Consider the following 25,956-nt stretch of genomic DNA (forward strand, 5'->3'; position numbering starts at 1 on the left):
CATACTGAAATGAGATTATGAAATCTTTGAAATCATACAATTAGTTTAAATGGTGATGATTACCATCATCATCAGAATCGGAATCGGATTATAACCTAACCTCAGATATTTAGTCATGCTTATACACAGACAGTTGTTACATGTCCATATTTTTATCAACCTTTATTGACAAAAGGTTAAATATAAATATATAGAATATATTTCTTATTCTGTTTCAATTGTCTCAAAATTATTTAGGAGTTGATGCAGTAAGTCTATAAACCAACCAACCAATCAACCAACTTATCAAACTCACAGTATAATAATATCACATATGCTTAATTTATAATGAAAACAGATATATTTTGTACATGACTTTCTTTATCCTTCTTTTAAGTGTCTTCTTTTGTTTAGTAAAGAGATTATTGATAGTATAAATTAATTAATTAATTAGGTAATTAATTAAATTAGCAATATAATATTCTCAAGGTTTGGCTGGAATATCTATAAGCAAATTTGGTGCTGATCTACAGCCCCAATATATTCACCATTACTTTATACTTGTTGTGCATATCAAAACCCTAATTCAATAAAATAATACATATATACATATACATGAATATGTATCTTTATGTATATGTATATGTATATGTATGTATATGTATATGTTTTTTTATAAGCTTTAGCAAGATTTATACTGTGCCTATTTTTCTTGTTGAATCTCAAATTTAGATTCACTTTTTTTTTCTCACCTTTTCTTTAGTCGATTTTGGTTTATGCTGAGCGATTTCTTTCTTTCTTTCTTTCTTTCTTTTGAATAATACGTATGATTTTAATTATTAAATATGTTAGGATTTGGAAAAACCTACTACAATAAGGGTTCTGTCTATCTTTCCTGGTAAATTTTACATATTCTATTGACCATCTGGCAGATTCCGGTACCCATCTTGTTTTTTTTTTTAAAAAAATGATACTAAAGTTTTAGGAATAAAAAATATTCTGGCCAAGAATTACCAAGTTTTATGATAGTTTACTTGGTGGGTTAATGAATTAATTATTGAGGTTAATTTTTAGAATTTAGAAAAAGTAAATACTGTAAGAGTGTTTTTATTAGCAATTATATAATCTGCTATGCTTTGCTTTGCTCTGCTCTGGATTGTGGAGTTTATATTTTATGTAATTTCAGTGCTTATACAACAGCCGCGGTTTGATTTTTATAATCATTCTTTCAACAGGTTACGTTAATAAGACTTTCGGATCATTGTAGGTATAAAGATATTATATATAGGCAGTTTTATATATTTATTCAAAGAAGAAGTATTTGGAAATCAAATCTATACATTAACAAAACGTCAAAGATGGAGAGTAGGTATGTACATGTATATATAAAACGCGACCTTTTTCTTTCCTTTTGTTTCCATGGCAACCAATACATATATTTAATTTCTTCCCACGTGAGTATAATGTATAAGATCTTATAGAAACAAGAGGTGTCTTCTTCTTCTTTAGAATTGTAGTATTCTATATATCAATCTAGTATATATATATAATTGTATGGCGCAATCGGAGATAACGATCAATATACCTAAAGGTATTATTAAATTTACAAAAATAATAATACTAACAACAATAACATCATAAAGTCTTGATCATTTTAAAGCTAGGCGGTATAAGTACTATTGAAACAAAAGAAGAGGAAAAAGAAAATCCACCTCTACCACCCTATCATATCCACTGTCCCCTCGCTCTTTCTTATGGTTGTCAAAACTGGGATATAAAATGTGCCTATTTTTCTTGACTTTTAATATGAAAAATCACCCGGGCTACTGTAGCTGTATATATATTTTTTTAAAAAAAAGTCTATTGTTGCAGTGAACGCGAAACTGAACTTCAATATTTTTAGATTTTAAAAAAGAAAGAAAAAAGAAGGGCAACAGAATAAAACGAAGTTCTTGAAGACAATACCCCTGTGACAAGCCCATTAACAAGATGACTGTAACTAAGCTTGGGTATTAAGATGCTAAAAGAAAAAAGAAAAAAAAGAAAAAGGTATATAATTACCTTACACTTGCACAAGTTGCATAAGTTACACACACAAATATACATTCTCCAGCTATAATATAAAAAAAATATAGATAATCTGTCAAGGAACTATTTTTTTTGCTATCCTCTGAGGAAGATTTTCTTGTTTCTAATTTTTTTGTTTGTAAATTCACCCAAACACTAGAAGCCAGAACGTAAAAGTTCAGGTTACAGTAAAGAAGTGTATACATATGTTTAAGAAATATTGAGATTTTTTTTGGAAATGTATCAACAAGTATTATTTGCGCAGTATCCGTCAAGTGTGTGTAGTCATGGTTACAAATGACTAGAATGTTATGTGATCAAATTACGATTTTTTTGTTAGTTTCTAAGGAGATCAAAAAGGCAATTTTGATACAGATTAAGAACTAAACAAGTGAAGAGCAAGTGAAGAGCAAGGACTATTCCTCTATTTGAGCTCATTTAACTCTGGATGACACAAAAAACGAAGAAAGAAAAAGGGAAGCCTGGTTTCAATGTTTGTTTAGTAGAATACGAGCCACAAATGAGGATTTTGGCTAAAATGGGGAGTTTTTTTTTGATAACGAACAAGAACAATCTTATTTTGAGCTCTACCTAAGGTTTCACTGCGGATGTAAAATGTATTGGTATATTTACTGGGAAAGGCTTAGTGAAATGAGAGTGTTCGATTCTAGTGTTATTACAGCCACAAGTTCCTGAACAGTAAGATCCATTATCGTTATTATCATAATATTTTTTTTAAAAAAAAAAACATATAGAAATAAATATAATTATGCCAAAAAGCTATCTCATATCCGCAAACACTAAACCCATATATAAAATAATAGTATTCTTAGGCGGAGTACTGTCAGATAAAAATATTGAAACAAATTCAAAAGGAAACACACACACACAATTGATTTACCTCTCTTTTTTTTTAACTCTGGGTTACACCGTAAAGCTTGTACTTTGTTATGAGTTTCTAAAGTTTGTGTCTTGGCATTGTAGATATGATAGTATGTGGATCTACTATTACTGACATTTGGTTATTATTTGATCCTTTTTTTTATAACTTTATATATAATTTGGAGATAATATATGTGTGAGCCTAAAGGCATTTGTTCAGTATCTGTACTGCCTATTATTATTATTATTATGTATACGTAGTATATATATATATATATATATATATATATATATAAGATTCTATTTTAAAAGTAAAAATAAAGTTGCTGACAAATAAAGAGAGAAGAAATTAAAAATAAAAATAAAAATAAAGGGTACAAACATTTACATCCTTTAATTTTGACAGCAAAAATGAATTTTAATTTATTTAATTTTTTATGATTAATTCTTTGTTAGCTAAAAAAAAATGTTAAAAAAAATGATATTTTGATATAATTTCAAGAGTTATATGTATATTTGCTATTGAACCTTTCAAAAAAGGAATATATGTATATATATATAATGCACATGATGTATAGGACGTAAAATATATTTAAAGAAAAAACCAATTGAAACCAAATACAGCTCTCTTAGTTACTTTCACACACTGAAAAATAAAATATATAATGAGTGTGGCGATAATAATAATTTCTATATATATAAAGATCAACCTTTTTTTTCTTGTTTTTAGTTGTGGCGGATGTCTAAACATATTTGTATTTTATTCATCTTATTTTTATTATGATTTGTGGCTAGGGCTTGGCATTTGGATTTGGATTTTTGTTATTTATTCATTATTCTTATCGCAATTATTAAAATCGGCATAATAATCGAATATTACTATTCTTTCTATAATAGCGTAACAATGCCTTTTATTTACATATATGAAAATAACCAGAACATAATACCAGAGAGAGAGAGAAGCATTCTCATTATTAGGCTTAACATATGATTGTGCGTGCGAAATATATATAGATCTAGATATAGACACTAGATAAAAGATAAAAGATAAAAGATAATAGATCATGGATATACATATGGATATGGATATACTACACACATTTTCTTTTGACAATTCTGTCAAAATACATACACAGATACATAATTGTTAATTATGTCAAGTATCCTTATGTGTTTTTTCTTCTTCTTCTCACAGTCTTCTGATTTTTTTTGTCTATTTGATGTGTTTTGTATTTATTTAATATTTACTATTACTACTAGTATTCGGATTAGTACTAGTATTAATATTAATATTATACTTGCGTTTTACAGCATTGAGCTAATGTATATATTGTATAACATTATATTACAAAATAAAATAAATTAGAAGATTATAATTAGTTGTACAAACCTTGTTGAACAAATCTAGTAATAATCTCAACTTTTATGTGTATGTGTATCTCACCCAAAGATTTTTTTTGTAAACCTTAAGATTGTTTTTGGAATAACGCACTATTCTATAAACAGTAGTCAAGTTGGCCAACAGACCTTCCTTATATAGAATACGCAGCAGCCGTGAGGACCCCCCAACCCCCTCCCCCCATTTTGTGAAATGGCCAAAAAATGTTCCTCATTTGTAAAATCTGTATTACGTAAAATCTGGTCTGAAAAGGTTTGAAATTTTTATTTGAGAAATAAATTGAGAAACAAAAAAGCGCAAAAAAGTGCAGAACTAAAAATTAGAGCAAAAATACCCTTGCAATACTAAATAATAATGTAAACAATATAAGAAAAAACTATGTAATAGCCCAAAAATTGTAGTAGTAACGACTGTTTACTACGATGGGAACGGAGGTAGTAAAGAAACAGCAACAGATGGAGAATATCAAAAACTATAGAAATGAAGACAAAGATTAATATTAATAATAAAATGGGACATGTTCAAACATTGAAATCTTACCTCTTGAAAGCAATAAAGAATAGATTCCACTATGACTTACCTAAAGCAAAAAGAAGCACAAAGTTAATAATAGAAAAACAAACTCAAGCTATTAAGATAAAGATATTTACCTTCGCTAAAGAACACAATGGAGCTACTCAAAATAACCGTAATCTAGAAAACAAAAGTATTAGTAAAGGCTTTATAAACCTATAAATGTACTCTGTTCAGAAAAATACCTTGTTTCAAAGTAAAAGGGCTTCTAATAACAAAGTAGATACATATTATATTTATTAGTACTTACTTGAACTAAAAATGAAAAGAAAGAAAAAAGAAATAAAAGAAATATACTAATCCTTCAGTTAAAATGTCAAGTGCGTGACGTCGGTTGGGATTTTTTTTGAAGTTTTTTTCTTGGTTTTTATTAACTTAGTATTTTTTTCTACAATACAACAAATTTTACAATGAGTGGGAATAATCACGGTCTTTACAAATATTTTTGTAGGTATTGGTCTGATACGGTGCAAAGTACTAAGAAATTGATATTACAAACAGATGAGAGGGAAAAAAACCATAAAATAAGAAACTAGAAAGCTTATTCCAAGAAAAGTCTTATCACCATGAATACCTTGGCTGCTGGCCTTCGCAAGTACGAAAGTCTTTGGTCAATTCTGAATATCCTAAGCCAATAAAATCTCTCATTTTTCTTTTTTTGCATTTGCTCTGTCGCAAAATATATTTTTTTCTTTTTTTCTGTCACAAAACTTCTTTTTTTTATTTTTTTCTGTCGCAAAAGGGTTTATTCTCTTTTGCTCAGTCGCATATAAAATATTTTTGCGCAAAATCTACCCAAAATAGTCTAAGACCCTTTTTTCTTCTGCTTTTCTTATTTTTATTTATTTATTTACAAGTAATCAGCCAATTGAAATAGATATTTTCGTTTGAGTAACTGTCTGAAACTCAAAACTTCTACGTATTTTTTATTTTTGAGCTTGAACCTTATTACAGCCAATAAGCACCCTTAACTCAAAATTTGGCCAAAAAAATTACCATAAACAGGTCAAAAGTCTTTGGGTGTGATGTGTATATTTGAAGATTTGTATCGCCTTTCCCATAAAGATAGTCTAGTAAAAAAGAAAAAAGAACCCAAAAGAAAAGTCTGACAATTGCTGGGCCATTTATGGTAATTATGTGGATTGTACAAAGGGAACACAGTAAAATGAAATCACATACTATATTACATTTATAGAATTCGTTTAAACTTGGGATTCGTTGTTTTATTTTTATATACAAAATATATAAATACATAGATATATAAATACATATATATATATAGACATACAGACAGACAGACAGACAGACAAAACACAATATATATATATAGTCATATGTCTATGGTTACTTGCTAGCATTATTCATTATTTTTACTTTTTGATTTTTATTATGACAGATGATTCATACGTTTGACTGACTGTCCGACTGTCTGACTGTCTGTCTATCTGTCTATTTCTCTATCTATACTTAATTATAATCTTATAGACTTATGGTCTAAGAGTCTTATAGACTTTGTTCTTGTGCTTGTGCTTGTGCTTGTGCTTGTGCTTGTGCTTGTGCCTGTGTTTGTGTTTGTACTTGTGTTTGTACGTGTGTCTTGTGGGATAATTAAAATGCTTTTTCTTACGTAGTTCTTATTATTATATTATATATTTACTTGATCCGACCTTTTTTATTTATTTATTTTACCTCGTTTTCAATATTTCTTAATTCAATAATTTTTTTGATTTTCTTAATTTCTTTGATGTTTTGAGTTTTACCTTTCAAACACTAACGCTAATAATAAATTCTATTCTTACCATTAAACTTAATCGTGTATATTTACATACAAACATAAACATATCTTACTATTATCTTATTTTTATTATGCTTAATTTTAAATTATATAACAAACAAATATTCATGTCTGTAACAACTGTACTTCTTCTTTAATTAAGTATCAGAAAATAAAGCCAAATAACCTTACATACCATACCATCTTATATTATGTACGTTCCCAAGTGTTAATGTGCACCTACATTCGATACTAGCAAGTTGTTGGTCGGGTATCACGCCAGACAAGGAAATATTGGTGTGTGTTTGTACAACATCAAACTTGTAGAATTGCCATGAAACTAGATTGTTGCGCTTTTGGATTAAACATATGACTTTTTTTTTAAAAAAAAAGTAGAATGAAATACAAAGGAGAGAAATAATAAAATAATAATAAAGCAGAATATTACAGCATCAATATGAATATGAGTATGAATATAAAGAGAAGGAGAAACGTATAAACGAACCAAACAGAAAATACAATACAATACAATAAAAGAGGGGTGATGAGAGGGGTAGAAAAGACAGGTAAAACTGATATACATTATCAGTTTTTTTTCTTCTTCTTCCAAATAATTTCTGTAGGGCAGACATATTCTAAAACAAGTATTTGCAAGGAAATAAATAAATAAGAGATCTAGGCGATCTCTTTCACGAGAAATGAACCCTGATTTCAACCCAAATGACTTAACCAACTCCTGGTGTTCTAGAAGACAATGAAAAATATATACACATCTTTATTATAAAATAATAATACTAATACTATAAATCAAATATTGCTTGATTTTTTCCTATTATATTTCTATTCATTTTTTCTTCTTCCTTTCAAATATAGTATATCGTACCATACTATGGTAATTAGGAGTTGTGACAGTCTGAAGGAGTCTATACATTTTCCCAAATAAAGTAAACAACTCAAGTGAAGTGAAATCTAAATAGTACAGAAAAACAATGACATTTTGTAATAAGTATGATTTGTATTTGTATTTAGTTTAGTTTAGTTTAGTTTGATTGGTTTGGCGTGTTTTGCTGTGGTGTGGTGTGGTTTGGTTCGGCTTGGTTGTGGTAGCCTGTGGCTGGTAAACTTGTGGTAAAAGTAATAAAAAATGAAAAGTAAAAGTAAGATAAAATAAAAATCAGTAGATCAAATTCAAAGATCAATTAGACAATCTGTTTCAAAAAAGGAAACAAAGGGGCAAGATTAATTCCAACTTTAGTAAAATGTTTTATGTGTAAAATAAGGCAAGTAAGTAAAAATGAGAGAAAGAAAGACAGAAAAAAAAACCGAGAGAAATAAAGAATATGTACATGTGTGTACATGTGTACGTGTGTACGTGTGGAAGTGTTTAGTCTAGCTCAGTATTAGTATTAGTATTAGTGCTAGCATTAGTACTCGTATTAGCAGTAGTATCAGTATTAATATTGGCGTTAGTACTGGTGTTAATATGTATGTGTGTGCAAGTATCTACATTCTGTTTTTATTCGCCCTGGTATTCGGTCATGGCAGTGATTGCCAAACGGAGGACTGAGCCACTTTGGTAACCCAGAGTAACCAAAAAAAAATTAAGAAAAAAAAACTTAAAATAATTTATACAATATCTTATTGTCTTGGATAGTATATATTGATATGCACAAACGCTTTTATAATATTAATAATATAAATAAACCCACTCTTTACAAATTAATCCATTTTTTATTTTATTTTATTACGCGTCGATCAATTTTGTATATAAATAAAATAAAATATTCATATATTCATTTGTTCACCTATTCATTTTTTTTGTTTATTTTTTCGTTTATTTATTTGTTTGTTATTTAATGTATTTATTGCTATAGTAACAAAATATTCTCACTAGTATCTGTTTAGAAATATATGTACCTGAAATAAAGTAAAATAAAGTAAATACTGCCATGGAAACGAGTGTTGTTTGTGTGGATCGTTAGTGTGTAACAATAGACTTCAATGTATAGTTACGGCCGGTTGACTGGATCTGGAAGGATGACAAGATTCAAATTTCGAACTATTGTGTATCCACAACGCCGTCTGACTTACGGGATGATCCGCCATCCCCTCTCTTCTTTCTCTCTTTCTCCCTCGCTCCCCCAACCACCACTGCCACCACCACCACTGTCACCAACATCATTATCATCATCACACACACACCCCTTCTTCTATATTTTATTTTATTTTGGTTTATTTTGTTTTATTTTTCTCTCCTCTTTCATGCTTGTTCCACAGAGTCTAGAAACAAAAAACACCGCCTACTATGCCAATCATAGTATTTGCTTCTGTCTATTTTCGATTTTCGGCTTTTTTTTTTATATTTTTATTTTTACCTACCAATGTGAAATTATTATTTCATTTTTATCACACAATTAATCAAATAAAAGAATAAAAATAAACATAAAAATACCAGTGGCTAATTTGGGAATTCTGCCATATGCGCCACAGCAAATCATTTTCGAGTGCGACTGTGGCGCCGTCAATCTTTTTTGGTATTATTTCTATATAATAATTTTAATCATAATCATCATAATCATCATCATTTTATATGTGTATAGATATAGACATATTTTTGTCCCTGCAACTGTGGGTTAAAATAGCGGGATAAATTTAGGATTTAAATGTGACAGTTATAAAAGCTTATTAGAATCCAAAGTGATCTTCCTTCTTCCCTACATCTCTTTCTTCTTTCTCTTACTTTATTCTCACTTTATATATCCTTCTTTATTCTTCTTATTTTTATCAGCAAAAAACAAACCAATAAACCAACCAAAAAAATCATTACTATTACTATTATCATTTTTATTCTTATTCTTATTTCTATTACTCTTCATCGTCTTCTTATATATGTACCTTCCTACTCTTTGGAACGAGCAAGATATCGGTTTATCATCAGATACATCACCATCTTCAACAGCAACAATTCCATTATCACCAACCATGACAGCTCCAATGGATTCCCAACCATTTACCCATCAGCCGGTTTACTCAGACCCATCTCTCAATCTTCTTTACAGTCATTACCTATCCATGGATACGCCAGCCTGCTCAGTATCCTGGACACCTCAACCCACTTTTACTTCTATGCCTTCAGTTCACATTACACCAGCTCCATTCAGTGTCCCATACTTTGCGAATGATTATCAACACCAGGACCTGGAATATTCATATCCATACAATAATCAGCCTCAACATCAACCTCAACCTCAACCTCAACACTTACACCAGCATCAATACACCCAGCCACCTTCTCCTACACCATATTATCCAGATGTTTCTTCTTCACTTTCTTCTTTTTATTATACCGAGACATCGCAAGGACCATCGCCAATTATGACCCGAAGCCTTGATATTCCAGTCCGAACCCCGCACCCACCAAAGAGTGGCAGTAGTACTCTGGCTAGCCGGTCGACAAAGAATGGCAAACAAAAGTGCAATAGTCGAATTGGAGGCCATAAGCGTACCAAGACAGCCGATTCATTACCGACTATGCGCTCTACTGAAGTAAGATGTGCTCATGCCAAGTACACCTCGTCAAGCAGTGTCGAAGGACGATCATCATCAGCATCAGCATCAATGCCTGCCTCCGCATCTGGATCACCATCAGGAAGAGCAGAACTGAAGAACAAGTCCGTAGATGGGTTAGAGACTGAATTGGGATTCTTGAGAGATGAGACAGTGTCGATTGTGATTGTATTGGATTCATTGAGGAGTGCATTTTTGGCCAGTACATCAGAAGATCCGATGGTGGAACCAAACAGACCTTTGGCAATTCTGACAGGCATCAGCCCAGAAACGCCTGTGGCTGTTCCGAGACCAATGATAGATCCAGGGACAGCAAGGGGGCCTGTGACCGAAAGTTTTCTAGGACGATCGAATTACACGCCCGATATGGACAAGGAGGTTCAGACAGCATATGATGAGTTGATGAGCCAGGTCAAGCAATTGGAAAAAAAGGTTGTGAAGCTAGAAGAGCAGGTCAAGGCAGTTCATGTTGTGCCCAGTCGATCGAAGCGGACGCGCAGAGAAATAGATGAAGACAATGATTATGCCGAGGGATCGAATTCAGCAACAAGATACGCACAGACAGCATCATCATCACCAGCAGCATCAGCATCTTCTGTATCGGCATCAGAGTCAACATCAGCATCTGTGGCAGCAGTAGGAGGAGCAGTATCAACATCAGAATCGGTATCAGCATCACCATCAATGTCAATGTCATCAAATTTGGGTACCTGTTCCCCGATTGGACCTTCAAATAGCTCAAAGCGACACAAACCACCTTTTGGAAAGAGCGGACTTGGATCATCTCAGCATCGACGTTTTTAACAACACGAATTATTATCACTATTGTTATTATTGTTTGGCGAATGGTTGTAACATAACACAACATAGCAGAAGAAAACGAAGAAAAGCAAAAGTAAAAATCTAAAAAGAAAGAAAATTAAGAATACCAGGCGACAATGGATTCTTACTGCAAACTTATGAAGAAAATCAAATAATCAAAAACCACCAAGAAAACAACAACAACAACAACAAAATACACTATACACTACATATAATCACCAACAGCAGAAACAACAATAACAGCAGAAACGACAACAGAACAACAAAAACAACAACAACTATTACTTCTACTATTTCTACTACTACTACTACTACTACATAGCAACAAATCGACATAACAACAAATCAACATAGCAACAAATCAACATAACAACAAATTAACATAGCAACATACACCATACAACAATTGCACGGTTCAAATGATATTGGTCAAAAAGGTCGCGTCTTTTTGTATGATTGTTATTATTCATTTTTCATTATCATTATCATTATCATTCTTCTTCTTTTTTTTATTTCTTCAACCGTGTGTTTCATGCTTTTTCATTTATTACGCCCATGGAAGTCCATCTGAGTTGATTACTACTTGAACCCAGCAAAAGCAGAAGCAAGAAACAAAGTACTCGAGCGGTGGAACCTCTATTTTTTCATATTTTATATATTCTTTTTTATATATATGTATATATTTTTCATGCCTTAATTTAATATCCGTCAGTGACGATATCAAATCAACCAAAAAAAAGAGGAAAAAAAAAGGGAAAAAAGTAAAAAAAAAAAAAAAAAAAAGCAGTAACGAACAAGACGAAAAAAAACCAAAAAAAGAAAGAAAGAAAGAAAGAGAAAAAGAGAAAGAGAAAAAGGCAGTGCAGATTTTTTTTTTTTAAAAATTTTATATATCATCATTCATTTCAACAAATTTCACACCCACCCACCCACTCACACACTACACTATACTACACTACACTACACATATAAAACATACAAGAAAACAAGAGGGGAACAAAGAAAAAGAGAGAGGTTTTTTCTTTTATTTCATTTTTAAAATTCTTTATGTGTAAAAAGTGTATTTGTGGCAGTGTGTGTTATTTTTTTATTCTTATTATATTTTTGCAGGCGAATATTTTTTATATTTTTATATTTTTATCATTATTTCTATTACCTTTTCATTGTATAAACCATTTTACTTGTTATTTTATGCATTCGCCTTGCAATTCTTCTTTTTTCTTTTTTCTTTTTATTCATTATTATTGTTATCATTATTACTACTTCAATTTGTTTCAATTTGTTTCAATTTGTTTCAATTTGTTTATTATTACTATTACTATCTATTATACATAAAAAAAATATAAATTTATTTATTCACCCAATCATCATTATTTTACACACGGACACATGTATTGATACATAGCATAAAATAATGTAGCATATGTTCATAACTACATATGTAAGCAAGATGTTGGCTTTGCTATACATAGCACGTGAATATGCGAAACTGCCCGGCATATAGATATCCAAATATCTCATATATAAATTATTTTATTTTATCCTATTTGAGACACAGAGACTGGAGACAAAGAAGGAAAGAGGGGAGGAGGGAGAAAAAAAAAAAGAAAAAAAAAGGGGAAAAAGGTAAGGGTAATGTAGGGGATAAAAAAAAGAGAGAGAGAGAAAAAGAGAAGGGGAGGATAAACATGGTCCCTTGCAAGCAATTGGTTTTTATAATATAATATATACAGTTTCACATCAGAAAGGCGGGGAGACCGGGATCAAAAAAAATAATACGAAAAAGAAAATACACTGCACAACCCATCAAAACTAAGCGCTCTTTTTTTTTGATATTTTTTTTTTGTTACTCCACCACCACCCCCCCCTCTCCAACCTTCAACAAAACCCCCCCTCTCTCCTCTCAACAAAAAATAAAAAAAATAATCAACTCCCCACTCTCTTTTGTATATTCAAATTAGCATGTTGAAGTTGTTGAAATCTGCGTCACCAGCAGTGGTAAATATACACATATAATAGACACATAATAATATCGCTACTTGACAAACAGCAAAGACTGTTTATACTCATTTATTATTATTAATATTAATGGCACATCAATGAACCTCTTTATTTATTTCTTTACTTCTTATATATTATCATTACCACTATAACAACAACAACAATAACAACAACAATAACAACAAACGAACCAAACAATCCGCACATTCATTCAATCATTCAATCATTCAATCAAATTAACCTGGGGATTCCTATTCAATAAAAAATAAATAATTCAATAAATAAATAAATAATAGTCGCGTGCCTCTCGTAAGTTTCGCTCTATTCAATTCAGTTCAGTTCAATATGTCAATAAGACTATATAATTTATTTATCTTTAAACAAATACAGGCACTACCACTGGTCGTTTGGCTGTCCGTGGTCTTCATGTAGCCAAGCCTGCCATGCAGGTCATGTCTACTAACCCTCTCCGTGCTACAGAGGCTTCGGTAAGAACAATAACAACGACAACAAATTTGACGTGTATTATATAATCAAGATAACCACTACATGTATCTATTTACTTGTTTACTTATATAACTTCTTTTAAAAATTATTAACTTAAAGGGTTCCATTGCAAGCAAATACCCCATTATTGACCACGAGTATGATGCTGTTGTTGTTGGTGCTGGTGGTGCTGGTCTCCGTGCTGCTTTCGGTCTTGCCGAGGCTGGCCTGAACACCGCATGTATCACAAAGCTCTTCCCCACTCGTTCCCACACCGTTGCTGCCCAGGTAACCAAAATAAAAGATAAAAATATTATTTAATCGCATAATATATATATGTATATATGCCTTTGTGCTGTATTCAATCATTATGTATTTATGATCTATTATCTAATTTTTATAACATATACGTGAATGACTTCTTGTAGGGTGGTATCAATGCTGCTCTTGGAAACATGACTGAGGATGACTGGAGATGGCACATGTACGATACCGTCAAGGGATCTGACTGGCTCGGTGACCAGGACGCTATTCACTACATGTGTCGTGAGGCCCCTCACACCGTTGTCGAGTTGGAGCACTATGGTGTGCCCTTCTCCCGTACCCCTGAAGGCAAGATCTACCAGCGTGCTTTCGGTGGTCAGAGTCTTAAGTACGGCAAGGGTGGCCAGGCCTACCGCTGTGCTGCCGTCGCCGATCGTACCGGTCACGCTATCCTCCACACCCTTTATGGCCAGTCCCTGCGTCACAACACAAACTACTTTATTGAGTACTTTGCCCTCGATCTGATCATGGAAGACGGCGAGTGCAAGGGTGTCATTGCCCTCAACATGGAGGACGGTACCCTTCACCGTTTCCGCTCCCACAAGACTGTCTTGGCCACCGGCGGTTACGGTCGAGCCTACTTCTCCTGCACCTCTGCCCACACCTGCACTGGTGACGGAAACGCAATGGTTGCCCGCGCTGGCTTGCCCCTCCAGGATCTCGAGTTCGTCCAGTTCCATCCTACCGGTATCTACGGTGCCGGCTGTCTCATCACCGAGGGTTCGCGTGGTGAGGGTGGTATCCTGATCAACTCTGCTGGTGAGCGTTTCATGGAGCGTTATGCCCCTACCGCCAAGGATCTGGCCTCCCGCGACGTCGTCTCGCGTGCCATGACCGTCGAGATCAAGGAAGGCCGTGGTGTCGGTCCCGAAAAGGACCACTGCTACCTCCAGCTCCACCATTTGCCCCCTGCCGTCTTGCACGAGCGTCTGCCCGGTATCTCTGAGACCGCTGCCATTTTCGCCGGTGTCGATGTCACCAAGGAGCCCATCCCCGTCTTGCCCACTGTCCACTACAACATGGGTGGTATCCCCACCCGTTATACCGGTGAGGTCATCAAGGTTGATGCCGAAGGTAAGGACCACGTCGTTCCCGGTCTCTATGCCGCCGGTGAGGCCGCCTGTGTGTCCGTCCACGGTGCTAACCGTCTCGGTGCCAACTCGCTCCTCGATATCGTCGTCTTTGGCCGTGCTGTTGCCCACCACATCGCCGAAACTCTCGAGCCCAACACCCCCTTGAAGCCCTTCGCTGCCGATGCCGGTTCCGAGACCATTGCCAACCTCGACAAGCTTAGACACGCCGATGGTGACAAGTCCACTGCCCAGATCCGTCTCCACATGCAGAAGGTCATGCAGTCTGATGCTGCTGTCTTCCGTACCCAGGAGACTCTCGATGAAGGTAAATACATTTTCTATATATATATATATGTGTGTGTGTGTTTGGGTTACAGACAGATAGACAGATGTTTTTTTTAAAAAAAAGACAAACTATAAGCACAGACAGACAGACAGACACATTTATTCTTATTCAATTAACTAATGAATTTAAATTAATTAGGTGTTGTCAAGATTGACAAGGTCTTCCAGGAGTTCAAGGACGTCAAGGTCACTGACCGTGGCATGATCTGGAACACCGATCTTGTTGAAACCCTCGAGCTCCAGAACTTGTTGACCTGTGCTGCTCAGACCATGCACTCTGCTGCTGTCCGTACTGAGTCCCGTGGTGCCCACGCCCGTGATGATTGCCAGGATCGTGATGATGAGAAGTGGATGAAGCACACTCTCTCGTGGCAGGATCAGGAAACCGGTGAGGTCAAGTTGAGCTACCGTTCCGTAACTGCTACAACCCTTGATGAGGCCGAGTGCAAGCCTGTTCCTCCCTTTGCTCGTGTCTACTAAACCATTATAAACTAAAGAAACAAAGGAAAGAAACAACACAAGAAAAAGAGAGAGAAACAAAAATACTTGAAAAGATAATATTAAGTGATTATTATTATTATTACTGTTCTTTTTCTTATTGAATTCTTGTAATGTTTTTTTTTATATATCTATTTTCTTGTTCTTTTTGTATTTTATTTTTATATAATACATATATACAAAAGTAATCTTTCCTGCATTAAGAATGAAAAGAACAAGAAATTAAAAAAAATACATATATATATATACACAAACAAGCGAAAAAAAAAGAGTATACTTCTTTATCAAATATTGAAACAGAATATATAAAGAAGTGAAATAAAGCAAAGAAGTATAAAGTTTCCGTATTACGGATGACATCGCCGTAAATACAATCTCCGCTCATTAGTTTTATTAAGTACATAAAATCAAGGGCATTTATAATATGTATTTATATATATAAGAAAATAAGGAGGGAAGGAAAGGGACAAAGAGAAAGTGAAGGAGGTGGGGGCATTCAATAGTTTTTGACTCTTACATATATTACTTGGAAATTTACAATTGATAATATACATATTTGTACCAAGTTGTTATTTGGATAATTTAATTAATTAATTTATGGTTAAAAAATTAAAAAATTAAAAAACTATTCAGAAATATCATTTCATATACGGTATATTACTCTCCCTTTTTATTTCTTTTTTATATTAACTTTTCTTGGGTAAATATAAGCGATATTTATTGCTAGTGCTTAAGCTATATCAATATACAATAAAGAAGAAAATAAATGTATAGACAAACTATGATTATATTGATTAAGAGGGTACCATAATGGGTATCTTTAGTAATGATAATAATATATGCTATTTATGTGCTTGGATACTTGAGAGATATATAATAAAGAAGTCCTCAACATCAATATATATATATTGCATCACATTAGGCATTTTTGGATATGTAGATATCAATGAGATTCTTTTATTCTACTACTCATTAAACTGTATTGGCACAAATTAAACTAAATCAAATCGAATCAAATATATATATAAAAGAGTGTAAGAGAGAGAGAGAGAGACGTAATGTAAGGTTACGATGAATTTTTTGCTTTGGTTTTTGTAAGATTAAAGGGGTGTACCTCTGCAAGCTTAACAGCCATTGTCTAACCAACAAAATAAAAGAGAAAAAAAAATGAAAGTAGAAAGTATGATATAATTTCTAAGCTGTAAGCTACACCAATTGTTACACACGTGACATTGGCTTTTACTGCCAAAAAGAGAAAGCAAGCAAGCAAGCACTATAAGAAGAAAGAGAGAGAGAGGGAGAGAGAGAGGAATAGAACGAAGAGCAATTAAGATAGACGTTAAGCTTCACGGGTTTGCAACATTGATTTTTCATTGGGTTACGGCATTTTATTACTTTTTTTGAAAAAAGCACTATATATATAAAATATATTATTACTTTATTATAACAATTGATACAATTTATAAATTTCTATTTCTCTCTAATCTTTTTTTTTCTTTCTCGTTTTCTCTTATTAATTATTCAAAATGCTTATCAAAGTCAAGGTAAGATTTCCAAAATGTTAACATTTCCAATCAACTCATTCATGTTCACTAGACTTTAACCGGAAAAGAGGTAAAGAACGAACGAACGAACGAAAGAAAGAAAGAAAGAAAGAGAAATAGATTAGTGATGTGAACATTGAAAGCTAATCAAAAAATAAAATAAAATTAATATGTACATATGTGCTTATGTATGTATATGTGTGCGTGTGCGTGTGCGTGTGCGTGTGCGTGTGTGCGTATGTGAATGTGCATATTTAGATCGAGATTGATATCGAGCCTAATGACAAAATCTCGCGCATCAAGGAGCGCGTAGAAGAAAAAGAAGGTATCCCACCGCAGCAACAACGTCTTATTTACACCGGCAAGCAAATGTAAGTTTAAGACTAGTGCGTTTCATTATTATTTTTTTTATTAATAGAAATAAAGAAAGATATAAAAGATAAAAGAAGTGTATAGGTTTAGTTTCGTTTAATGTAGTGTGTTCTTCTTCTTGATCTTTATTTTAATGCACATGATACAAGGATATACATAGATAGATATATAGGTATATAAATATATGACCTGAGAAATGTAAATAAATGTATATATAATGTGTATATGTGTATATGTGTATTTTGTATGTAGGGCCGATGATGTGACAGCCAAGGAATATCAGATTGTTGGAGGATCAGTCTTGCATCTTGTGTTGGCTCTTCGTGGTGGCTATTAAACAATATATCTATATCTATATATCTATACGTATGCGCGCGCGCGCGTGTGTGTATGTGTATGTCTGAGTATGCGTGTACGTGTGCGTATGTGTCGTATGTTTTGTGTTTGCGTCTGTCTATGTGTGTACACATAATTACACCCACACACATATATACACACATCTGTGTGTGTATATATATAAAATAATAAAGAAGTATATATACATAAAAAATATAAATATCTATATATCTATGTATCTATCTATTTATGCATGCGTTTGTATGCGCGTGTTTGTAGTTATACAGAAAGAAGTATATTTTGGGTAAAAGGTACAATCAATTCGGGTGCTTCTTCAAATACAACCATCATACCCATCATCATATGAAGCGTATTATGACAATGGACAGCCCAAACTCCTGGATTATCCTATATTATACATATAAAGATAAATACGTTGAGTTGAAAATAAAGATAGATATATAAAAGAGGAGTTATTAGTAGTAGGTATACTTACAGCTAATATCCGAATCTTGGACCAGCCACATCCAATAGAAGTATCATTATCGTTTGAGCTTGCTTCCAATTCATGGTCAAGTGAAGGATATACCATAGTGACGTCTTTGTAGAGTGGTGTAGGCATATTCCGAGTATCCTGGTCATACTCTGGATCATACTCTCCTGATCCTGTTGCCAGTAGCCAGTGAGAGTGACCATGGGTATGCCAGGGATGACTGCGACAGTAACTGTGCTTTTTGTGCGTAGACTGAATGACGATATCAATGAGTTCATAGTGCCCAATCGGATATGTGCCCAGGGTCGCATCATATCCTGTTTTTGATCCCTTGAGTTGTCTGTAATTCGGCAGGCGTCGCTGAGATGTCTGCAGTCCATCGAGAATAGGAAAGGCAGGATCCATGTAAGACACGCCGTTGATGTACCACCGTGTACTTCCATCAGGATTTTTAGAATCAGTCGACCGCAGCACAATTGTCCTTGAGGCTGGCCGATAGACAACTGGATCAACACCGTGGTAGGGCTCAAGCTGAGGCCAGATCCAGGGCGCAATCAGCCTGGAAGGGAATTCGGGATGGTCGCTTGGAACGATCTTGTTTTCACTGCTGTCATCTCTAGCGTATGTATAGCGAAGAATCGCAAGTCCATTAGAGTGAGGGTCAGCATCCTCAGCCCAGCGCCGGATTGTGCCAATTGTGTAGTCTTGTGGTATCTGGTCCGTGTGCAAAAGAGCCGAGATTCTCTGGCCGGCGGCTACTTCTATATATGTGGTCTCGAATGGCTTAACCACCTCTCCGTCGACTTCAATTATTGTCAGGTTGTGATGAGCAATTGCGAAGCCAAGCGTGCGGAATGTGGTTGCGCCAATGATGCGCAGGCGGTAGGTTTTTCCAGCCTCGACCGGAATTACTGAGTAGCCCTCACACCTGTCTGGGACTTTTGATGGTTTGTAAATTGTTTTTCCGTTGATCAAGACACTTTCAGCATCTGGCAGATGAACAAATTCAGGGCCCATCATATAGTTTTCAAGGGTGTATCGATCCCTGTGCCACCACTCGCTCATAGTAATTATTCGCTCATCGTCATAGGTAAATGGGCCGGCCTGCAGACGCACAGGAGTTGATAGAGAAGATGATCCGGATCCGGGTGGCATTGCCTCAGGGGGGCGTGAATCGTCCGAATCGTAGACGATGAATGGTCCAAATACCGTTTCTTCTTCAAGGCCAACATGGGCATGGTAAAAGTAGGTGCCAGCCTGGTTGACGACCCGGAAGTCGTGGGTATATTCGTAGCCCGGTGGAATTGGGTGTTGAGTCACATATGGTACACCATCTGCATGTCCGGAGCCGTACTGACGGATACCGTGGAAATGGATAGATAGATCGTTGGGATTTCCGCCGTGGGATTTTCCATTGCCGACAAAGTCTGGCATCAGGTTTCGAACAGTGATCAAGACACGATCTCCTCGGTTGACTCGAATGGTAGGGCCTGGTAATTGGCCATTTACAAGCAAGGCAGTCGAACGCTGGTAGCAGTCTGGATCAATGCGGCTATTACTGACATTTAGTTCGTACACACGTACTCCATTTATTTCAGTGTCTGATAGCTGTAGCTTAGCAACGGATTCACACAATACCAATGGTAGGAACATAAAAATACACAGAAAATAGAAGCCAGCCATATGAAACATTTTTATTGTTATTGTTGTTGTTGTTCTTTTTTTTTGTCGATGACGATGACGATAATGATGATATTGTTGTTGCTGTTGTTAATTTTTTTTAATATAGAAATAGAGTAAGAGAAGTGTAGTGGTTATTAATTGGGTTTGACTAAATTGGACATTGGACAAGAATTGTATCTTTATTGAAAGAGAAAAAAAGGGAAAAAAGAGAGAAACCGATGGGTATATATATATACATCTCAACCCACACACATGGATAGATATTTATGTATTTATGTATGTGTATGTGTATTGTTTAAAAATAACACAATCTGTAGCAAATACAACCAAATGGAATGCAATTCTGAATGGCGTGAATAAAGCTTGCAGGCTAGTCACATTCTACAGGCTCTTGGATATTGATACAATCTTGTGGATATGCAATATATTCCTATCAGGTGTAACCTGCGCAGGCAATCTCGTAGTAACCGATGACATGTAAATCAATAACAATAAACAAATAAATATATAAATAAATAAATAGTCTAAAAGCCAAAAGAATAAAATGAAAGTCAATCGGTGTGTGCATTAGAGGTAACATACTAAGGTCTGGACCTGTAACAGTAGGAAAGAAAGCCAAAATGAACAAAAATATTTTACCAAGTAAAATAGACTTCTTGTACAATTCGAAAGGGCCGTGTACAAATTTGATTTACCCCAATAATTACTCTCATAACCCACACAAAACCCCCGCGTTTTTCTTTCCTTTTATTCTTTTTTTTTTTTTATAAAAAAAAACCCCATTTCATCTCCTACTCTGTAACACCCAATCTGTCTTGGAATTCAACTGTTCGAATCACCTAGTAGCCTTTGAGTTTTATCATCTTTCATCTTTCATTTATCTTTTTCCTCTTTCTTCTTCTCTCTTTCTCCTTCTTACTTCTTCCTACCTCTTGGTCTTCTAATGGAAGCTATCAAACCAATCGACATCACTTTTTGCCAGTTACCACCCGATCCCCCTGTTTATGACAATTCTGACCCAACTGCTATACGCAGGAAGCCCGGACGGAAGCCAAACCCAGCATCGCCCGCTCTACGTAAAGCTCAAAATAGAGCTGCTCAGCGTGCGTTTCGAGAACGTAAAGAGCGCCACACCAAGGATTTAGAGTCGACAGTTCATCAGATACGTGAACATAGAGACAGGCTTCGGATTGACAACGAGAGACTCAAGACAGAGTCCGAGATCATAAAGTCCGAGAATTGGTATCTCAAAGGAATAGTTCTTACGTTACAGCTGGTCTGTTTGCAACACAACCTTGTAATTCCCCAACATGGCCCTTACGTCAACGATCAAGCTCTCTCCGCCCTCGCTCAGTCTATACCCCACCCCATTGCATCCTACATACATGCCAATGCCAATGCTAACAATAAAATATCAGATGTGCCAGTAACAGGAACAACGGCAAAAAAAACAACAACAACAAATGTCACTCACGTACAACAAATCCCAAGGGAGTCCGAAAAATACCTGTCCAAGGGTTCAATTCTAGTCAACAAAGACGGCTTGCTCCACCCTATTCCAGGAGTATCAATGTCATCGCACCAACCACTTTCCAACTCACCCACCACGTCAGTCAACCGCCGCTCAGACATCGTACAATTGCATTCCCACGCAACAAATCTACCTAGGGAATTAAAAGAACCGGCTGCGTCTAACCTAGCAGCAATCGAAGCTCTCCGTCTTCGTCTTCAAACAGGACCAACCAATCAATCAACTCCGTTTACCATCCAGCCTACTGTATTGCAGGTAGGCTCATATATACACAAATTAGTTGCCAAGTAAACAAAATGTTCACAAGTGTCTTCATTAATTCACTTACTAATTCAATTTGTTCACTCAAACTTGTTCATTGGTTGGTTGATTGACTGATTGATTGAAAAATACAAACAAATGCATATCATACATCAATACATCAATACATACATTAACAACCAAACAAACAAACAAACATATACACAATAAGTTGACCATTCCACACGACCCTCGTATTGACCTCATCCCAACCCCTCACATGCGCGACCGGATGATCTTGTTCCGCGATCAATTTGATCTCGATGACTGCTTTCGCTGTTTAGTGGGAAATTCTGTTTTTCACGGCGGAGATCCTGCATTGGCTGGCAACTGGCAACTAGCACCAGAATTCTTTGAAAAGTTTTGGTTCCTGACGATCGATTATGATTTGCGTCGTACTACCAATCGCTGGAGACGTCTTCAGGGTCTTCACGACATTGCACCAAATGCATTTCAACGATCACAACCCCAGGTCTCCTTTTCGGACCTTTCATCATTTTTCGGACTGGCCGTGCACCTTGGTCAGACATATGGCTCACCTGAGAGCAATAACAGCAATAACTACAGCAACAACTACAGCAACAACTGCAACAGCAACAGTAACAGTAACAGTTACAATAGCAATAGCAATAGCAATAGCAATCTTAATAGCTACAATAACAATTGTAACAGCAATTATAACAGCAACAGTAGTATCAGCAGCAACAATACATCTACATCTTCTATATCGGATAACCAAAATATATCATCAGAAGCTGGAAGTATGTGGGACACCTTGTGGATGGAACAGCAACGAAATGACTTTGGTAAAAATAAGAATAAGTTTATCTTTATCTCTATTTACATGTCCTGACATTTGTACAATTGTACATTTGTACATTAGATAACATGCTCAACACCATGGTTGATGCCAGTCCAATCTATTGATAGCTATGGTGATAATGGCAATGAAGAAAAAGAAGAAGAAGAAAATACTTGTTTCATCTGAGCTTTGTATAATCCTAATCTCTTTTGATCTGTTTGTAAGTTCTTAATCTTATTCCTTTTGCACCTCTTTGTATTGTACTTCTTTATTGCACCTTTTTATTCTTTTTTCATTATTTATTTATTTATTAATTTCTTAAAAACATATATATATATACATATGTATATTTATACTTCTCTATACACATACACTGTACATACATTAAATAAACTAAATACACTACATGTACTGTACTCTGCTGTACTGTACTATATACACATTACATACACTACATATATTCATACCTTTTTTTTGGGTTCTTTATTTCTTTAATTCTTTTGGATTTTTTTTTATTAACAAGCTTAAGAAAGTTGTGTGATTATTAGACTACTTTATCATTGCTTTCTATTTATATATTTATATATATATAAAGGAAAACTATAAAAAGATTAGCTTTTTAAAAAAAGTATTTTCATCTTTGTATTTGTATAATTATAGAAATGTATAAAGTAAATAAATAAATAAACAAGTCGAGTAGACTCATTTGATAGAAATTCTTTTTGATTTTGAGATTTACTTTTTGCCTCTGCCTCTGCCTCTGCCTCTGCCTTTGCCTTTGACTCTGCCTCTGCTTCTGCCTCTGCTTCTATCTTTACTTCTGCCATGTGCTTAGATATGTCTGTGTGTGCTTGTGAAATATGTATATGTATATAGAGATGGTCGTGTATTTGTATGGGTTATATGCAGCTTCATTTAATCTTCAAAGTAAAGATTAAAGCAGAGATGTGTGTCGAACTGCCAAAGCTATTGCATATGCACGCATATAATCATAAACTGGTCCTTTGAGATCACCCTGTTCCCACCCAAGTAAAAGTGCACTCTGCATCATCCGTAACACATGCACCTCCCGCAGAGCCTGGCTTTCTTGCCATTCTTTGTACGCCACAGACGCGTCTTGGATAGCATCCGACAGAGTCGAGGGTTCAAATAGATAAGCATTGCTGGTCTGACCAACCAAAATAGATTTACCAGGTTGGCGTGGACGGTCCACTAAAAACTCTTTTAAGCCCCCTGCACCTGTCGATATCACAGCCGCTCCAAACGACAACCCCTCTACCGCCACCAGACCAAAGCTTTCCGTGAGGCTTGGCACAAACACAAAGTCGGCTGCAGCGCGATAGTAAGTCAGCCACTTGGATTGTGCACTTGCCGAGGACATCAGCACAACGTGTTCTGGGTTCTTCTTGGCCAGGTCTTTGATCCAAGAAAGTGGGTAATTGTTCGGCTGGCCAATAATCGCAAACTTCATGTCGTGCTCAACAAACAATCGTACAGCCTCCTCAAAGATCTCCAACCCTTTGTTGTATTGGAATCTGCCGACAAACAGGACCAGCGGCCGGGTAAAGTCTTCAGGGCTGAGTTGGCCCTTTTCAATTAAGAATTGTTTGACCTTGTCTTTTGCTAGACTTGCATTATCTTCTGGGGAATTCGACAGCATCCAAGGCAAAGGCGAAGATTCTGGCTGGGCATTCTTGAGGAGCAGTCGCGCATATGGAGGGAAGGCAAGCTGCTCTCGGACTAACTGTGGGTGATCGAATGGGTTGAGTCTAGTAAAGTCAACACCGTTGCTGATACCAAAGAACCTATCTTGCATAGCCTTGCGCAGCAAAGAATCCATCACAAGTTCTTTTAGATAGAAATCCAGTCTGCCCTCAAGCATGTCTGCAACCATACTCCGGCTCACAAAAGTAACCACATCTGCCTTTTCGATGGCCAGACTTGCCATAAACATCTGGTCCCCATAGACATATGCTGGATCAACCTGACCGAATCTCTGGACATTTGATACCTTGTTAGTGTACTGAAGCTCATCCAAATAGTCGTGCATGGTGTACACAACCGCCGGTCGCAAGGACCCAAGATGATCATTCTCTGCAAGTGTCTGTAGATACTGTGTCAGATATGCATTCGTTGCCCCATGTAAATGAACCACGTCGACCTGAGGGGCTTTTCCAAAAGGCGCAAACAAGGGCTGTTCGTCATATGCAGTCGTAAGATGTGAGATGAGTTGTCCGACTGCCTTTAAAAAATACTGGTCCTTCCACTCTTGGGGTAACTCTTTTGGCGAGGAATATATTTCGACCGGAGCTTTGGCCCGGAAAGCACGGTTGAGTGGACTAAGTTTGCCTGGCCCAATCAAATACACATTGATAACCTCACTCTCAAGAGTTGCATTTGGTACAACTGGATACTTCATCAAATAAACCGAAAATTCGACAGGCTTCGTTTGTCCACGGGTGTCAGTGATATCTACGCGCAAATCAACCAAACGCCGGACACGGTTCCTGGATCTCACAAACGAATACATGGGCATAATAACCGACACATCAAGTCTTCCGGTACGTTGTTGTGCGGATGCCATGGCTGTCAGCACTTGTCCCATACCTCCCATTGTGGCAGGACCGAATTCCTTTGTGACATGATAAACAGTCGTGCCTGGCTTAAGATTTGGAGGTAACCGAGTGCTGAGATGCTTATAAGAGATAGGTTTATATTGTCTTAATGCTATTAATATTCCGCCCAAAAAAAAAGAAAAAAAAACGAAACAAAGAAAAGAAAAAGAAAATCTTGAATTAATAAGAATTTAAACATGACCCGGGTAAATAACCTTGCACATACCAACACGAACGTCTGGCTGTGTTTTTTGCAGCATCGTTAATCCTGTAATGACCAAGATTATTTCAACAATACCGAGGAAGCCGATAAAAAGTCCAAGTAGCTGCCACCACGATCGCTTCTGGAAGAATCCGAGTGGATTTCGGGATGAGATGGTTTTTATGATCAACCTGATCGACAGAGGTGTCCATTTACGATGTTCATTTGAGTTGATGGGATCTCCTGCAAAAGACATTGCAAAAAAAAAGAAGCAGCAAGAGAACCTTG

The 25,956-nt window shown here is 35.5% G+C and overlaps 8 protein-coding genes across 8 annotated transcripts; 5 read left to right on the plus strand and 3 right to left on the minus strand.

Moving 5' to 3' along the window:
- Positions 1 to 3,754: 3,754 nt before the first annotated feature.
- PHYBLDRAFT_166339 (hypothetical protein) lies at positions 3,755 to 5,548 on the minus strand (the record flags this gene model as incomplete). The annotated part of the gene is made up of 8 exons (XM_018435404.1): positions 3,755 to 3,816; positions 4,177 to 4,246; positions 4,746 to 4,799; positions 4,868 to 4,869; positions 4,978 to 5,020; positions 5,151 to 5,155; positions 5,310 to 5,377; positions 5,475 to 5,548. The coding sequence occupies 8 exons, from the start codon at positions 5,546 to 5,548 to the stop codon at positions 3,755 to 3,757; spliced, it is 378 nt and encodes a 125-aa protein (XP_018294407.1).
- Positions 5,549 to 6,026: 478 nt separating this feature from the next.
- Positions 6,027 to 8,579, plus strand: PHYBLDRAFT_166340 (hypothetical protein; the record flags this gene model as incomplete). The annotated part of the gene is made up of 8 exons (XM_018435405.1): positions 6,027 to 6,060; positions 6,386 to 6,486; positions 7,212 to 7,240; positions 7,548 to 7,566; positions 7,714 to 7,802; positions 7,955 to 7,958; positions 8,068 to 8,159; positions 8,549 to 8,579. The coding sequence occupies 8 exons, from the start codon at positions 6,027 to 6,029 to the stop codon at positions 8,577 to 8,579; spliced, it is 399 nt and encodes a 132-aa protein (XP_018294408.1).
- Positions 8,580 to 9,563: 984 nt separating this feature from the next.
- PHYBLDRAFT_166341 (hypothetical protein) lies at positions 9,564 to 11,045 on the plus strand (the record flags this gene model as incomplete). Its single annotated transcript, XM_018435406.1, has 1 exon — positions 9,564 to 11,045. One exon carries the CDS (start codon positions 9,564 to 9,566, stop codon positions 11,043 to 11,045), a length of 1,482 nt encoding a protein of 493 aa, XP_018294409.1.
- Positions 11,046 to 13,025: 1,980 nt separating this feature from the next.
- SDH1_2 (succinate dehydrogenase flavo protein subunit 1 SDH1) lies at positions 13,026 to 16,041 on the plus strand (the record flags this gene model as incomplete). Its single annotated transcript, XM_018438345.1, has 6 exons — positions 13,026 to 13,061; positions 13,361 to 13,373; positions 13,455 to 13,552; positions 13,671 to 13,838; positions 13,979 to 15,272; positions 15,432 to 16,041. 6 exons carry the CDS (start codon positions 13,026 to 13,028, stop codon positions 15,770 to 15,772), a joined length of 1,950 nt encoding a protein of 649 aa, XP_018294410.1. The 3' UTR covers positions 15,773 to 16,041.
- Positions 16,042 to 17,291: 1,250 nt separating this feature from the next.
- PHYBLDRAFT_132390 (hypothetical protein) lies at positions 17,292 to 18,255 on the plus strand. Its single transcript, XM_018429492.1, has 4 exons — positions 17,292 to 17,334; positions 17,387 to 17,404; positions 17,593 to 17,705; positions 17,959 to 18,255. The coding sequence occupies exons 1-4, from the start codon at positions 17,317 to 17,319 to the stop codon at positions 18,041 to 18,043; spliced, it is 234 nt and encodes a 77-aa protein (XP_018294411.1). The 5' UTR covers positions 17,292 to 17,316; the 3' UTR covers positions 18,044 to 18,255.
- Positions 18,256 to 18,375: 120 nt separating this feature from the next.
- On the minus strand, positions 18,376 to 20,119 carry PHYBLDRAFT_87796 (multicopper oxidase; the record flags this gene model as incomplete). The annotated part of the gene is made up of 3 exons (XM_018443676.1): positions 18,376 to 18,450; positions 18,539 to 19,693; positions 19,745 to 20,119. Coding segments are annotated over 3 exons (1,605 nt in total), but the record flags the coding sequence as incomplete, so codon positions are not given.
- Positions 20,120 to 21,293: 1,174 nt separating this feature from the next.
- PHYBLDRAFT_9801 (basic-leucine zipper transcription factor) lies at positions 21,294 to 21,470 on the plus strand (the record flags this gene model as incomplete). Its single annotated transcript, XM_018444040.1, has 1 exon — positions 21,294 to 21,470. A coding segment is annotated over one exon (177 nt), but the record flags the coding sequence as incomplete, so codon positions are not given.
- Positions 21,471 to 23,473: 2,003 nt separating this feature from the next.
- PHYBLDRAFT_76095 (glycosyltransferase family 5 protein) lies at positions 23,474 to 25,924 on the minus strand (the record flags this gene model as incomplete). The annotated part of the gene is made up of 2 exons (XM_018443122.1): positions 23,474 to 25,578; positions 25,693 to 25,924. 2 exons carry the CDS (start codon positions 25,922 to 25,924, stop codon positions 23,786 to 23,788), a joined length of 2,025 nt encoding a protein of 674 aa, XP_018294414.1. The 3' UTR covers positions 23,474 to 23,785.
- Between the last annotated feature and the right edge of the window lie 32 nt (positions 25,925 to 25,956).

Source organism: Phycomyces blakesleeanus (assembly GCF_001638985.1).
Source record: "Phycomyces blakesleeanus NRRL 1555(-) unplaced genomic scaffold PHYBLscaffold_6, whole genome shotgun sequence".
Lineage (NCBI taxonomy): Eukaryota > Fungi > Mucoromycota > Mucoromycetes > Mucorales > Phycomycetaceae > Phycomyces > Phycomyces blakesleeanus.